Source organism: Grampus griseus, assembly GCF_964374135.1.
Source record: "Grampus griseus genome assembly, chromosome: 13".
In the NCBI taxonomy this organism is placed as follows: Eukaryota; Metazoa; Chordata; class Mammalia; order Artiodactyla; family Delphinidae; genus Grampus; species Grampus griseus.
In genome coordinates, this window is record NC_139007.1 from 70,758,640 (window position 1) to 70,774,114 (window position 15,475).

Here is a 15,475-nt window from a genome sequence, read left to right on the forward strand (position 1 = left end):
TTCCCTTTGGCATCCTTTTCCCATTCTAGCAGCTACCTGCCATTGGCCATGCTTTCATCCTACCAACAGTAACAGCTACAGGAAAGAATTCATTTTTCCCTTTCTAGGTTCATCTTTCCTGGTACCCTTTCTAAGTCTGTCATCCCCTTGCCACAGACATAACCGTTGTCTAGACGCTGTTTTTCAAAATCAAAATCCAAATCAATCCAAAACAAAGCCCATCAATAAAGCAACAACAATAATATTGCAGCCAGCAGCCGGGAGTGTGTGCCTCATTAAAGGGTGAGAATATAAACCCCCGCTTCAATGACCGATTTTGAAATAAAGGATTCCTGCTGCTTGTTAGTCATCAACATTTTTACTCTCCCAGCTGCAGGAAAAGCAGCTGCATCCTCTGGCAAGGCGATTGAGATGGGAGAAATTTAGCCACGGTCTGGGATTTTCGCAGAGGATAATTTAAGCCCCAGCTCCACTCCGGTGGCTGAGGAGGGGGTGGGTACGAGCGGTGCGCATGCTCAGCAGCCCGGCTCCGCCGAGGCCCAGCTGCCGCCACCGCCGCGGCCGGTGCTGTAACCGAGGCTGTCGCTGCTGCTCCGAGCGGGCGTTGGTGCCGTGTGCCGAGGCGCCCTGTCAGGCGAGAGGGAGCGGCCGGGCGGGAGCGCGGGCGGCGGCGGAGCCTGAGGTGGGCAGCCGGGGCTCTGAAGGAGCGAGGGCGGGCTGAGCCAGCCTCGGAGGAGCGAAGCGGAGAGCTCTGGGACCCACCCCGGGCGCCCTGCGTGCCATGGCCGGCGGGCAGAGGCGCTGAACGGCCGGGAGGCCGAGCGGCGGCGGCGGCGGCGGACGGAGAACCGGCGATTCCCGGGAGGAGGAGAAGCAGGAGCGGGAGGAAGCGCCGAGGGACTGCGGGGCCCGGGTGGGCGGCGGGGCCGCGGGCCATGGACTCGGCGGCGGCGGGGGCGAGCCGGGGCGGCGGCGCGGCGCAGAGTCAGCCCGCCGCCAGGTGAGGCTAGGCGGAGCGGGCTCGGGGCGCCGCTGCCACTGCTGTGCCGCCGGGCCGCGGAGCGAGTCGGCGGCAGCGGCGGCGGCTCAAGTGGCGCCGCAGCAGCCGCGGCGAGCAGCGGCGGCCTCGGAGGAAGAGAGGTCGGCGCCCGGGGTTCTGGCGGCCGCGGTTCTCCCGTCGCAGTATATCCTGCTCGGATTATCTTTTGCTTCTCCCCAGCTGCCTCCTTCCCCTCACACTGACACTCTGTCCCACACCTCCGCGTCCTCGGTCGAAGCTGCCCTCGGCCCGGGCTGGTTTCCCCCCGCCTGGGGACGCCCCTTACCTCTCCTCCCGGGCTGCGGGGGACCCCGCCGAGACCATGAGGAAATTCAACATCAGGAAGGTGCTGGACGGCCTGACCGCCGGCTCGTCTTCGGCCTCGCAGCAGCAGCAGCTGCAGCAGCAGCACCCGCCTGGGAACCGGGAGCCCGAGATCCAGGAAACGCTCCAGTCCGAGCACTTTCAGCTGTGCAAGGTGAACGGAGCGCGCAGACCCGCGAAAATCGGGGTCGTTTTAGGGGCAACTCAGGCTTTACACACGAGTCGAGGGATAGAACGCCAATAATAATCATACCTCGAATAAAGGTCTCGCTCCTCTAGCACACTTTGCTTGGTGGGCTATTTTGGAGATTGACATCATTTTACTCCTTTTCGTTGATTTTCACGTGCGGCAGTCATTTCAAGGTTGCTTCTAACGTATTATACTGACCTTACTCTTATGGCTTTTATATTCAAGCATTTTAATACATAATTTACTGACTTCCAAGTTTCCTTTGGGAACAGTGTCTAATGAATGTTGTTTATCAAAAAGCCAAACGTGTTCAACTAGATATTTGCTCATCACTTTTCCCTTAAAATGTGGTAGGAGACTTAAAATATGAAATCATAGGGTCTTTCTATCATTTTGTTTGGTGAAAAAGTTAGAGCTGTGATTTTTGCCTATTAATGGCACGACAGTTGCCATAGCGGTCTGTAATTCAGAAAGAATGATGCAGCGAATTAATTCACCAGCTGCTCAATGAGAAATACAAACTTGTGTTGGTATTAATACCAGGCATTCATAAGTCAGAGTTTCTTAAAAGTGTGTGCATACTTTTTTGCCCCAGTGTCCTAAAATTATTAAGGATTTAATAGCAAAATGCAAAAATATATGCTGTGTTTATTTTCATTCTGTTACAGTTGCAAAATGATGAGATAGATGTTTGCTAATTGCTTTACTGAATCCTTAATTAGAGTAATTATGACAGCATTTCCTTAGAAGTACTTGTATTTAGCATCCAAATAAAGTAATGATGAAGTTAGCACACTTGAAAAAAAGCATGAATTGCATTTTTAAATGAATATACAGAATTTTTGACCACTGCAAACTTCAGTAATTTGTTCTCAGACATAATAGTATAGAATATTAAATTTTCTTCTAAAGCCTACCACTATGATGGAAAAGCAGAAATTAAGGTGTAACACTGGGATAGTGTTTTTGTTTTTTTGGTTTCAGATTCTATGTGCATAGGTTTTTGTTTGATGTAGACTTCATAGTTTTTTTTTTATAGCAGTGCATGTATATGTGTTTTGCATCAATTATAATTGCTTCTCGGTTCTAATACCTCTATTGACTTTTCTGTTTTAAAACTTTGCTTTCTGCCTTGGTTGCTGTGATGTCACTTGCCCATCCCTAGACTGTTCGCCATGGATTTCCCTATCAACCCTCAGCCTTGGCCTTTGATCCTGTACAGAAGATCCTGGCAGTGGGAACTCAGACTGGTGCTTTAAGGCTGTATCCTTTCATTTAATTTAATTTTATTTTTTAACTTTTACTGTATTCTCCCCAGTCCTTCTGTATTGCTGATTAGTTGCTTTTCCTGTTTAATGCCAAAGAAACGGTATGATCAGGTATTATGTGAAATCATGTGGTTGTATCTCTCCCCATGATTATACTTGCATGCAGGTTGTATGTTGCTGTGATGTTTCTTAGCTCAATTTATAGTAGCTAAACACGTATCCACATAGAGTTCTAAAGTTTTGCTATAATAATTACTGTCTTTGCAAGGAAGTAGAAGTTTCTAAGGGGAAATATATCTGCTTATACTAGTGGTCTATTGAATGGACTATGTAGAGGATGAGGTTTAAAGACAATAGCACAAGGCACATTTTATTTGCTTTTTTAAAAATATTGTGCATGGTAGATGTTGAAATTATGACTATTTATTCTAATGAATTAGAGGTTGAATTTGAATTTGTTTCTGACTTGTCCATCTAGAAAAATTATTAGAAAACAAATACAAGTTTTATATAAATAGTTATGAATTATTGCTATTTCTAAAAGTTTTAGAGCATTTTGTTAGTATAATGCAAATGGAGAAGTGTACTGTCTTGATAGTTTTCCCTTTGATGGTCTACGTTTGTTATGTATATGTAAATACTGTTAGGTTAGCTGTACTCTTAAGTATTAGTATAGAGGATTATTTTTCTTGGTTATGCATGAACTGTAATTGTTTTGTCATAGCATTTTTTTCCAAATACCTACTCATTCTTCAAGATAATTTTTTCAGTCTGAACAATGGAGAATACTTCACAATTCCTCTCAAACTATTTAACTTGAAATAAAATTGTGTTTACTTTTACTATGATATTTACCCATATTAACCTAAATGCCCTTAATTTTAAACTTAAACATAAAATTTTAAAAAGAAAATGCTTTGTTCATCCATCAGTAGGATATCTGCTTCCTACATATTATTGAAGTAACATGTTGGTAATAAATAGACGAAAACACTAGATGATAAGAAACACGGAGGAGCAGGAAACTTTACTCCCCACGTGTTAGATTTATCTGCTCCTGAGAAGGAGGAGGGGAGCCTGCATTTGAGTTAAACATGTGTCTTACCTTTTTTTATAATCTTTTAAAATCTTCATTTCAAAGTAGTGCTATATGTGGTATCAGGGTATTTTATTTGTGATTAGTGTGCTATGTTCAAAATGCTTATAAAAGTTTTCACTGAATTGTGTTACTAAGTGAAGTCTATCATTCATAGTAAATACCAGTAGTGCACTCATACCTGTAAAAATGGTAAAATCTGACCAAGCTAGATCTGAATCTGTGAATTTCTAAGACAGTATATCTAAATAGTTCTTACCCAAATATCTAGATAGTTGACACTAAAATATTTTTTACTTTAATTGTATAGATATTTTTATTCCGGTATCCAGTGATCAATACCTTCTAGTTTAGGGCTCCTATTTTAGTCTTGTGAAGACGGGAAAAAAATTAATTTTGGTAGTGTGGGTGCTAAGTGTTCAGCAAAACCCTGTGTAGTGACAAAGTAGTGTGGTATTGGATCCAGATGGACTGTTTAGAATGAAAAGCCAATTTGTTTTTGTTCACAGCAAAAGAGTATCACCTCTGGACTAAAAGGGGGAAAAAAAAAAGTTGAATTAAATCAACTATTTTTAGATTATTTTGGTTTTCTTTTAAGTGGGTTCAAGTTTTACTATTTTCCCAGTTGAGACCCAGTGTGGTCTCAGTTTTCTTATGGTACACAACTTTTTTCTTTTAACAGCCAGTCTGCTCCTTTTATAACTTAATATAATCATGAGTACCGCAAGCAAGGCTGATTTTATAAAATCAAATGTTTTTCTTAGACAAGACTTTTTACCCCTACTGCATTTGAGGAATTAGCATATTACACAAAGGGAGAAGTTAAAATTAAAATGTTAGGCCTAATGCTAACTGTCAAATGAAAAGGATCAAGTGTACGAAATCATCACTTATATGTCTTTTGCTTTTATACATTTTTTATAGTTAAATACTGTATGAAAAGTGAATCTGTAATTTACAGTGACACTCTAAATTTTTTTTAGAACCTCTCTTATTGTACTTACAGTGAAGTTAAGAAAGCAGTTTACCAAATACATTTTTATTTTACCTTTTTACGAGATTTATATGAACATTCCATAGTGATAAATTGGTTTGCCTACCAGTAATACCACTAGTCATTCCTTCTGTTAGGTTTAAGTAGGAGATAAGCTTATGAGCTTTATTATGGCTTTGATTTGTAGAAAATCTAAAGTAAAATAGAAACCTTTTTTTATTTTAAAGTAAAATAAAAATCTTTATCTAAAATAAGACTAAGATCTTTTTAGTTTTACATAATTTCCACATATGTGGCTTAAAATTTGTTAATTTCTCTGTTCTTTGTTTTGAAAGCTAGACAACTATAGTTATTTCAAAGCTCCATATTGGTTTAATGTGCAGACTTAATAATAAGTCTCTTCTCTTGCCCTAGTTCTTTTATATTTTTCACTGTTGCATTTGGCTTCTTACAATCCTTCTCTTTATTTTCTTCTCATATTAGACTCTTGTAGTCTGTCATACATTTGTTCTAAAAGATGTCTTCAGAGCAGAAATATACTTGTAAATAAAGTCTTCTTTCATCTAACTGTCGAGCAGAGTAGGAGGTTTTCAAAAGTGGGACTGGGTTATTAGAATTTGAATTGCATGTCTAATTTAACGAATAGAATGTCTTCCTAAATGTTGGAGGACTATACTATCTATTTTGAGGTTAGAAAAAAAATGATGAAGAATTTACATCTGATATCTAATGTTTGTAGACAAGAATTGTGAAAATCTGAATCCTTAAACAGTATCTAACAAATGATGAAGCAAGATAAATTTAATGTATTTGCTGCATTAACGTATAGCAAATGGCTGATGTCATTATAAACATGCCTTATGTTCAACCTTTTTGGCTTCTGCAGTGAATATGAGGTTGGAATGAACTTACTGATAGGAAGCAGGGAAGCATAATTTTATATGCCAAGTTGTACAGTAGTGATTTAATTATCTTAATTCTCCTCCTTTTGCCATGTAGAAATAGGTACAGTTTGGTTCTTCTGAGTAATCTAAGCATCAGAACTATTGAGATAAAGTAATCATTTATCCCCATAAGGAATAAGTAAAGGGGAGAAAAAAGGTTCTAAGTGAAGAATGAAGGCATTTCTAGTAATTCTGCTGTTGTCCTTATCTGGACTCCTGGTTTACTAGTATAATTTTGAATTGCTTCATAGTCTGTTGTAACTATGGGCTACCCTGATCTTATTTTAAGGTATTTTCGTCTAAACACAACAAGGTTGTTTTATGTATGAGTATTTCAAGGACTGTGCCAAAAAATGGACTTTCAAATTTACTTAATCTTTGTAAAAAATTGAGTTTTTAAGTATCACAATTATCAAAGGATCTCATTTATTGTCTTCCTGACAATATAGTAGGCAGTCTCTGCTTTGATAAGGCATGGGCTTGTCTTTTAAATTGCAGTGTAATTTTGCTGAATGCAGGCTTACAAAATGATTGCTGTACATTGGAGTTCATTTAACAAGCACTTGTTAAGCGTTAACATTCGATTATGAATTGTGGCCTTATTTCTTGTTCGTGTCTTGCCACTAAAGAATTATGTGTCCTTGAGTTAGTTTTTTCTTACTTTTAAAATGAAGGTGCTATATTAGATGATTTCTTCGAGAAACAACTTTGTGATTCTAAGTAGCTATATATTGTTCTAGGTGAGTATGCAAAAGAAATGAAAATATGATTCTTATGTTCAAGGACTAGAACTAGATAAACATAATTGAAATAAGAGTTATTTAGGGTCTACTCACATAACACAAAGTCAGATTACAGGGAAGTTTATTGCGTTTAATGACACTTCTGCACATTAGTAGATGAGGCTTGAGAATGGCAGGGAAGGAGGAGTTGGAAAATTATTCTAGGCTAACAGTGTGGGCAAAAGTAGAGAAAAGGGATCATGGTAGTTTAGAGGAATACTAGAGACTGCTTGGAATTGTGATCCTAATTGAGTTGGAGGGAGAAATAAGGAACCAGTAGGTGGAAAACCTTGAGTGCTAGCCTGAGTTATCTGGGTGTTATTCAGTAAGGAATCATTGTAGGAATCATTATATAAGGAGATATGCTCTCAGGAAGACCTTGTGATTTTTAGGATGATTAATAATGCAGTGGTGTCATGGATGAAAAGAATAGAACCAAGGGAACCTTAATATGTAACTAAATCCATATGGGTAGTAAAGTGGATTCAAAGCAGGGGTAGTAGAATGGGAACTGGAGAAGGACTTGATGACTTCTTTGTATCAGATCTTAGAGGGAGCAACTAAAGGTGGTGATAAAGTTTTCAAATACAGCACCGAGGCAATTACAAGACAGAAATGGGAAACTTGGTAAAGAGTGTGGCAGAGTGATGTGGAGTTTGGAATTATGTAATCTTTTACTTTTATCCTATTGCCATTTCGAGAAGGTAGCCTAGACTGATTCTAGCTTGAGAATTTGATACGCTTTTACATTTGATTTCCTTTGGGTTGGTCCTCGGTGATTTCCTGGATTTTGTTATTGAATCGAAATAATTTAAAGTCACTGTTAGCTGTTTGGCTTTGTCCATTTATCCTTGGTCAGTGTCTCTCAGTAGTGCTAGTATTCGGGGCTGGATAATTCTGTGGGTTTGCCCAGCACATTGCAGGCTATTTAATATCCCTGGCTCCCACTTACTAAATGCCAGGGTTACCTCTGCTGTTAGTGTGGTAACCCACATGCCCTCACACACTTCCAGGGGCTCCTGGTTGAGAACAACTACACTTTGTCCTAGTTCTTCACCAGTTAAGTAGGAATAATAACCCAACTAGTTCATGAAGTGAGCGTCAGGATTAAATGCAATAATGTGTATGTTTTTAGGACCATGCAAGTACTGTTTTGGTGACTATTCAATATGATATTATTATAAATATGAGAGTTTTTCTATGGTTTTAATGTTCAGTTCTTTCATTCATTTATTTCAGCAAATACTTGCTGAGAAGCAGCTAGCTGCCAGGCTCTGTGTAGGAAGGCCTTAATTTCATTATTTTTGTAGCTGATGTAGTCAGTCTTCAAAGGAAAAGGTCTTAAAGTACTGTTTTTGTCTTCTTTAAAATGATTGTGTTCTTTTCAACCACAAGTTTTAAAGATTGCTATTTAGATGTGATAAGATAATATGTGAAAGTTTGTTTCACATAGTAGGTGATAAATGATTGTGAAAGTTTGTTTCACATAGTAGGTGATAAATGATTGTTTAATGGCTTTGTACTATAAGATAGCTAGCATTGCAATGTTTGACTTGCTGCTTATTAATTTTATTTTATTGTAATTAACAAAACTGGAAAAAAGGATTGGAAACAGATTTTTGTTCAAAGTAGTTAAAAATGAAACAGTTCAGCTAGAATTTAGCCAAATTTTTGTTACTCTTCTACCCCGCCATCCTTTTTGTTCATAGAAGAACTCTAGTCATTTGAAATTCTAGCCGTAGAGGAAAAACAAGGACTTCGAAATACTTCTCAACTCTTAGCTCCTCACTGAAGAGGACTTTGTATAAAAGGAAGAATGAGTACTGTGTCAGCTGTAGGTTATGATTCTAAGTGTGGATTACTGCAGCAAAGAGAATAGGCACATTTACTTTAGAAACTACCAGAAAAGGTGTCTGCCTGGAAGCAGTTATTTTGCAATGAATTTCCTGTGGAGGGAAACAAGGTATGATAGAATCTAAATGGGATTGAAAAGGGATATGTTAATTACTGGGGAATCAAGTCTGTGCTTGGTAAGCCTTTTTACTTTAAGTAAAATGGGTTTTTATTTCTGCTAGGTATTGTCTTTGTTTTCCATTTGTTTTTTTAGTATAATTTGCTTTTAAAAATATAACTTGACTTTGCCATCCTGACAGAAAAAGGTAAAGGAATGTTCGAAGAATTCCCTTATTAAAAGCTTGTGTTCTAGTCTTCAGACTAATTTTGGATAAGCCAACTAAAATCTCTAGGCTTTAGTTTCCTTTTCTGTAAAATGACGAAATTGGGATCTGTGATTTCTAAGAGTCCTTCCGGCTCTAGGATCTTGAATTTTTTTCTGTGGAGGATTTGGGAATGCTCTGGACCATCTCTGTCTAGAGTTGTCTTCTGATTGGTTGTTCTGAGTATCTGTTAAAGCGGGTGAAGTGTTGGACTCAATCCCATTGTGGGTCCCTTTACTTTGTACCCGTTGCCTGCATTCATAATAAGTCAGCAGATGCACAGTTATAAACTTTTATTTACAAAAGGGAGGAGGAAAAAGCATGTGAGATACACTTTTTTCGTTGATGAAACAGCAGCTCACATTGAATACTAGGATGGTGGGTTATTGCTTTTCCTTTGTTTAATCGGTAGGGCCTCATTAATGACATAGGAAACTTGGGCCATTTTCAAATATTATTTACAAAGTTTACTTTCCTTTATTGGGTGTTAATGGTCAGGATGTAAATTAAAATGAGATTGCTTAAAAATAATACTGGGTTCCTAATCATATGATTTTATTAATTTTTATGTAAGAAATTTAATATAGCTAATTTCATTGACTTGCTAGCATGTAATTTGAGTAATTGTATAGTAAGTTGGAAAAGTAATAACTAGCACTGTGCATGTAAGTAAGTGGACTATAGGGGTGATTATCACTAAATAAAAGATAAGCTTTGGGTGTCACTTTTTGACTTTAACTTCATGCATTGGAAGTGACACCTTGTTTACAAGAAGGAAATTAATAATCAGAGTGTCAACACTGTGAGTGATAATGCTTGAATGAGAATATCCGGTCCTGATTTGGTGCTATCATCATCGGAAGGTATATTCAGTATCTTGGGACTGCAGATTAATGAAATGTCTTTGGTTCGAACTAAACAGATGTCTGTTTAAGAATATAGCAGAATGACAAAGAGAAAAGGATGTTTTACTATATACTACCTTTTATATTTGAATGCCTTTTATTAAACATAATATAGTACTATAAAACTTCCTAGGAAGCAAAACAAAGTGACTGTTGACTTGATTTTTGTAAAATAAACGAAGAGTTCATAAACTATAATCATAAAAGACTACCAAAAGGTATTTGATACATCTCCCTTCCCTTAGTCACATGTGACGTAAATCATTCTAAGGAGGAAATATCAATAGTACCTTTGGATTTAATTACTCAAACTTCTTCCTGTGAAGATATTCAGGCTTCTATATAATAGGTCTTGTACTTTAATTTAAACCTATTTCTAATATTTATTTGCAACACCAAAGAAGAAAGACAAGTTAGTTGTCTTCCACATATTGTTATTACAATTTTTAACATTTTTGAAAAATTTAAATAACAGTCATCTACTTGCAGATTTAGCAGTCCCAATTGCTTTAATCTCTCATTCTTTTGTATTTCATTTTAAAGAAATTTTGGATACTAGCTCTCTTTTATGTGTAACTTTTGTTTTTATTTTTGGGCTTGGGTGGAAGGAGGGGAAGGGGAAAGAATCATTGACAGTTTATTCCTTACTACTCAGTGTTCCACAATGGGCCATGTGTTTAGTGATTCCTTAAGTCTAGAACAGCGTTCCCCAACCTTTTTGGCACCAGGGACCGGTTTCATGGAAGACAGATTTTCCACGGATGGGGGAGGGGGGATGGTTCAGGCGATAACGCGAGCAATGGGGAGCAGTGGGGAGCGGCAGGTGAAGCTTCGCTGGCTCGCCTGCCGCTCACCTCCTGCCGTGCGGCCTGGTTCCTAACAGGAACACTAATGTGTTGGGGACCTCTAGTCTAGAATACATTTTTCCCTGTTAAAGTAATCCTTTAAAGCCCAGTGCCTTTCTCTTTGTGATGTATTTTTGGTTTTAATTCCATCCCTTTTTCCACCCATGTAGCAATCTTTTTCTTAATTCAGCGTTTAAAATCTAAATTTCTACATTACCATCCTTTATTCGTAATATCACATAGTCATTAAATGGCTAAAACTAGTCCTTTTGGAAATTATAGCTATAATATTGAGGTATTTTTATTTTAAAATAGACTGTCAGAAATGTTAAAGCATATGAGAAGATGCAGTAGAGTCCAAAGCAGTGCAGATCAGAATCGAGCAGTATCCTCTGCCTTATAAAGAGGCCAGAAATTAGACAGTGGTCAATATACAATTATACAATCAAAACAGAAAGAACATACAGATTCTTAAATGATTAGCTTAATATCTTCTCTACTAAATATCATATAAAAGATGAGTGTGTGTGTGCCTACAAATGAAGTAATGAAGGTCTAAATCTATAATTCAGGAGTCTGCAAACTTTTTCTGTAAAGTGCTAGATAGTAAATATTTTGGCTTTATTGTCTCTGACCCAGCTCCTCAACACTGCCAGTGTAGCGCAAAAGCAGCCATAGACAATATGTGAAGGACGGAGTGTAGATATTTCAATATAACTTTATTTATAAAATCAGGCAGTGGACTAGATTCAGCCCACAAGCTGAAGTTTGCCATCCCTTCTTTAGTTTATTAGGCTTCCTTGCTTTTAAATTGGAGAGGAATACTCAGGAAGGAATTACTACTGACATTTTTATAGTTAAGTTTCATAAATTACACTCACATATCCGTTTAATCTTTTAGTCATAAATAGAAAACTATTTTAAAGAATCAATGATATATGGTACTGCTATATACCAAGTTAAATTATTTTCATAAGTATTTTTTGATCCTATGAAAGATGCATTATTTTTCTGGTGAATTATAATTAGTGTGATAAGATGACTTATCAGGCATTGTTTGGGGACAATTCAGTGATCAGTTCTATTATTGAAGTATTGTTTGAGCCCTTTACTTCCTAATTTTAATTTAAAATATATTGGCATTTGTAGTTTTTTCCTAATATTTTCATTAATATTATATAGAGCTATGTAGAAACATTTAGATACTTTTAAAAATAACAGTGAATGTAAATATTTTATTAAAATATTGTGATTTCTTATATGTCTGCAAATTTTGATTAAAAATAAATCATTTACACTGTGGGAGAAAATAACCTGAAAAAATGTATTAACAACAATAACAAAAAAACCTCATAAAGCTCTTAGAAGCAAATTTAGGTGCATGGTTACCTTCTTTAAGAGTCAGATATGTTGCATGTCCCTTCTTGGAATGAACATACATGGGACAAATTGAAAACATTATATCCGCCATGAAAAATTTTTATAGTTGCTCACTGTTTACATCATTTTTCATTAGCAGTAAATATAAATTTTATTCAGTAAATAAGGCTAATTTCTACTTAGTTTCATTTCTCCAACTGGTGTTAATCCTTTTGGAAGTTGTTATATAAGACAAATGAAATGATGACATACTGAGCATATTTCTTTATATTTACTGGTGCTATGATTTAAAAATGAGCCTTGATCTAGAGTAACATTCCCTTAAACTGGGAGTGAATACAAAGGTTTTTAACTAAAAACAATAGCTAATACTTTTGGTTTTAGTACAGTCTTCGTTTGGAAGTTAGGGTTTGCTAAACACAGGATGTTAATTGGAAAAATAATATAGACTTAGAAATTATATGGTAATTATTGTTAAATAATGTTTTGTTTTATGGTTTTTGGTTGTGTTTCCCTTTCAGTAAGGGCTCTCTGGAACTTCTGAAGCTTTTCCTAGTGAGGTTGTCTGTTGAAGAGAGATTAATCCTACCCTTTCTTGAAAGTACATAATCTTTTCTTGTAATAGCAGCACCTCTGCTTTTTCACAGCAGTGCTCTGCCAAAAGTGACTATAAATCTAGTGGCATCAACTATTGCAGTACTTTCTGCCAAATTGCTTTCCTTTTGTGTATTTTTTCCTTTTTGTCTTTTAAAAGGGAGGAAAAGTATTGAAACAGATTTTCCATCTATGCAGTCTTTGTACTGTATTTTTCATAATGTGTTTTATTTTTCTTTTAAAATTCACATGGCCATACTTAAGAACTTAGCCATTAAGCATCTGAGAATGGATGCTGGGATAAAAGATTGTTATATGATATGTGAGAATGTATGTTCCTTTTTGTTTCTTTAACCCAGGCCATGATTATTTATGACTATATTTCATAGACGACTGAGCAAATGGTTCATTTGAAAGTATATTTATGTATCAAACGCCATTCTGAAGAATTGCCTGTGATAATAAATATAATTCATTTTGACCCCTTTAGAGACAGTCCTAACTCCAAAGCAGTAAATAATAAGGATGAATATTTTTGAACCACTCTATTCAAAAATAATAAAAAATTCTTATTCAGAATAATAGTGGAAGATGTAACTAGAGGCCTGTTTCAACCCAGTTAATGCTATAATTATATTTTAGTGTAGATGCTGCAATTACTTTGTTTTGATGTTTCACTCACATGAAAAGAAAGCAGTTGACTGACAATTTTTCAAATACCATTTGACATTTACTGTAAAATATTACAATTGTGTTGGATTAAGGAAGTTTTAAATGTTGACCTATGCATCTTTCATGGTTAATTTTAGCATTTCGTTAAATTTTTACTGTAGAAATAGTGCACGTCATAATTTTGCTTAAATAGCAGACTAGCAGGATGTTAGAATTGTGAGTGAGCAGTAAAAATTATGTCCACCCTTATAATCATGAGAATGTGGCTAGCTTCATTTCTTAACATATTAATTTTTTGGCAGACTTTACTTTTTAGAGCAGTTTTGGCCTCACAGCAAAATTGAGCAGTAAGTACAGAGATTTCCCATATACCCCTGTTCCCACTCGGCACAGACTCCCCCATTATTAGCATCCCCCACTAGAGTGGTACATTTGTTACAGTTGATGAACCTACATTAACACATCACCACCCAAAGTCCATAGTTTATGTTAGGGTTCATTCTTGGTGTTGTACATACTGTGGGTTTTGACAGATGTATAATGACATGTATCCACCATTGTATTATCGTATAGAACAGTTTCACTGCCCTAAAAATTTTCTGTGCTCTACCTTTTCATCCCTCCCTTTCCCCTACCTCTTGGTAACCAGTGATCCTTTTACTGTCTCCATAATTTTGCCTTTTTCAGAATGTTACATATTTGGAATCATACAGTAAGTAGCTTTTTCAGATTGTCTTCCACTTAGTAATATGCATTTAAGTTTCCTATGTTTTTTCATAGTTGATAGCTCATTTGTTTTTAGTGCTATATAATATTCCACTGTCTGATGTACCACAGTTTGTTTATCCATTCACCTGCTGAAGGACATCTTTAGTTGCTTCCAAGTTTGGGCAATTTTGAAAAAGTGGCTCTGCATATCCATGCACAGGTTTATGTGTGGATATACATTTTCATTTCCTTTGGGTAGATACCAAGGAGTGTGACTACTGTATTGTATGAATATGTTTAGTTTTGTAAGAAACTGTCAAACTATCTTCCAAAGATAGCTGTGCCATTTTGTATTCCCACCAACAATGAACAAGAGCTCTTTTGCTGCACGTCATCGTCGTCATTTCGTGTTGTCAGTTCTGGATTTTGGCTCTTCTAATAGGTTTGTAGTGGTATCTCCTTATTCTAATATGCATTTCCCCAATGACATATGTGGGGCATCTTTTCATATGCTTATTTGCCATCTGTGTATCTTCTTTGGTGAGGTGTCTGTTAAGGTCTTTGGCTCATGTTTAATTGGGTTGTTTGTTCTGTTATTGTTGAATTTTAAGAGTTCTCTGTGTATTTTGGATAATGGTAGTTTATCAGATGTGTCTTTTGCAAATATTTTCTTCAGGTCTGTGGTTTATCTTGTCATTCTGTTGATACTGCATTTCACAGAGCAGAAGATTTTGATCAAGTCCAGTTTACCATTTTTTTCTTTCATGGATGGTGCCTTTGGTGTTGTATCTGAAAAGTCATTGCCATACACAAGGTCATCTAGGTTTTCTCCTACGTTATAGGAATTTTATAGTTTGGAGTTTTACATTTAGGGCTACCATCCATTTTGAGTTAATTTTTGTGAAGGATGTAAGGTCTGTGTCTGGATTGATTTTTGGTGGTACGGGGAGGGGAAGCGTTGTTAGGTCGTAGTCTTTGAGCAAGCCTGTGCTTCTGGACTGTGAACTACACAGGCGCTCCTCAGTTCCCCTCTCCTCCCACTTCCCTCAGAGGAGTTAGGATGGCTAGAGTGGGTTGAAGTTGTATATTTCCCTTCCTTCAGGTCAGTTAGGCTCTGATAAGCCCCCCAGCAGTTTAGGCTCTCCTTAGTTTCTCCAGAGGGCAGACCTTGTTATGAACAGAACGCTCCAGTGTATTTAAAAATGGTTGCTTTTCCCTTTCCCCCTCCTGGAAGTGGGAGGGGATTTTTCTCAGATAGTCACTGTGAGAACCTGGTAGAGCCCATGGAGGTAAAACTCACTAATGTATGGGGATCCCTCCCATGACTGGGTCCTCCTGGAGTTTCTAGCAGACTTGTCTACTTTAGGCCTTCAGCAGTTCATCAAGTACAGTTTAGGTTTTCCTACCCCAGCACTGATTCCTGCAGAGGTGTCTGCTGGTTGGTTTGTTTCAGTAAGTTGTGATTTTCTGTATTGGCCTATCTGCGTCTGCAATTTTAGGGGCAGCCATTTGCCCTGT

The 15,475-nt window shown here is 37.3% G+C and overlaps 1 protein-coding gene across 1 annotated transcript in view; it reads left to right on the forward strand.

Annotated features, from left to right (window-relative positions):
- Positions 1-1,286: 1,286 nt before the first annotated feature.
- The window catches only part of STXBP5 (syntaxin binding protein 5), a 166,136-nt gene continuing 151,947 nt past the window's right edge, over positions 1,287-15,475 (forward strand). Inside the window, exons 1-2 of the mRNA XM_082669302.1 lie at positions 1,287-1,517; positions 2,719-2,816. Coding sequence (XP_082525428.1) covers positions 1,362-1,517; positions 2,719-2,816 — 254 coding nt within the window. The 5' untranslated portion in view covers positions 1,287-1,361. The remainder of the gene's footprint in view (positions 1,518-2,718; positions 2,817-15,475) is intronic.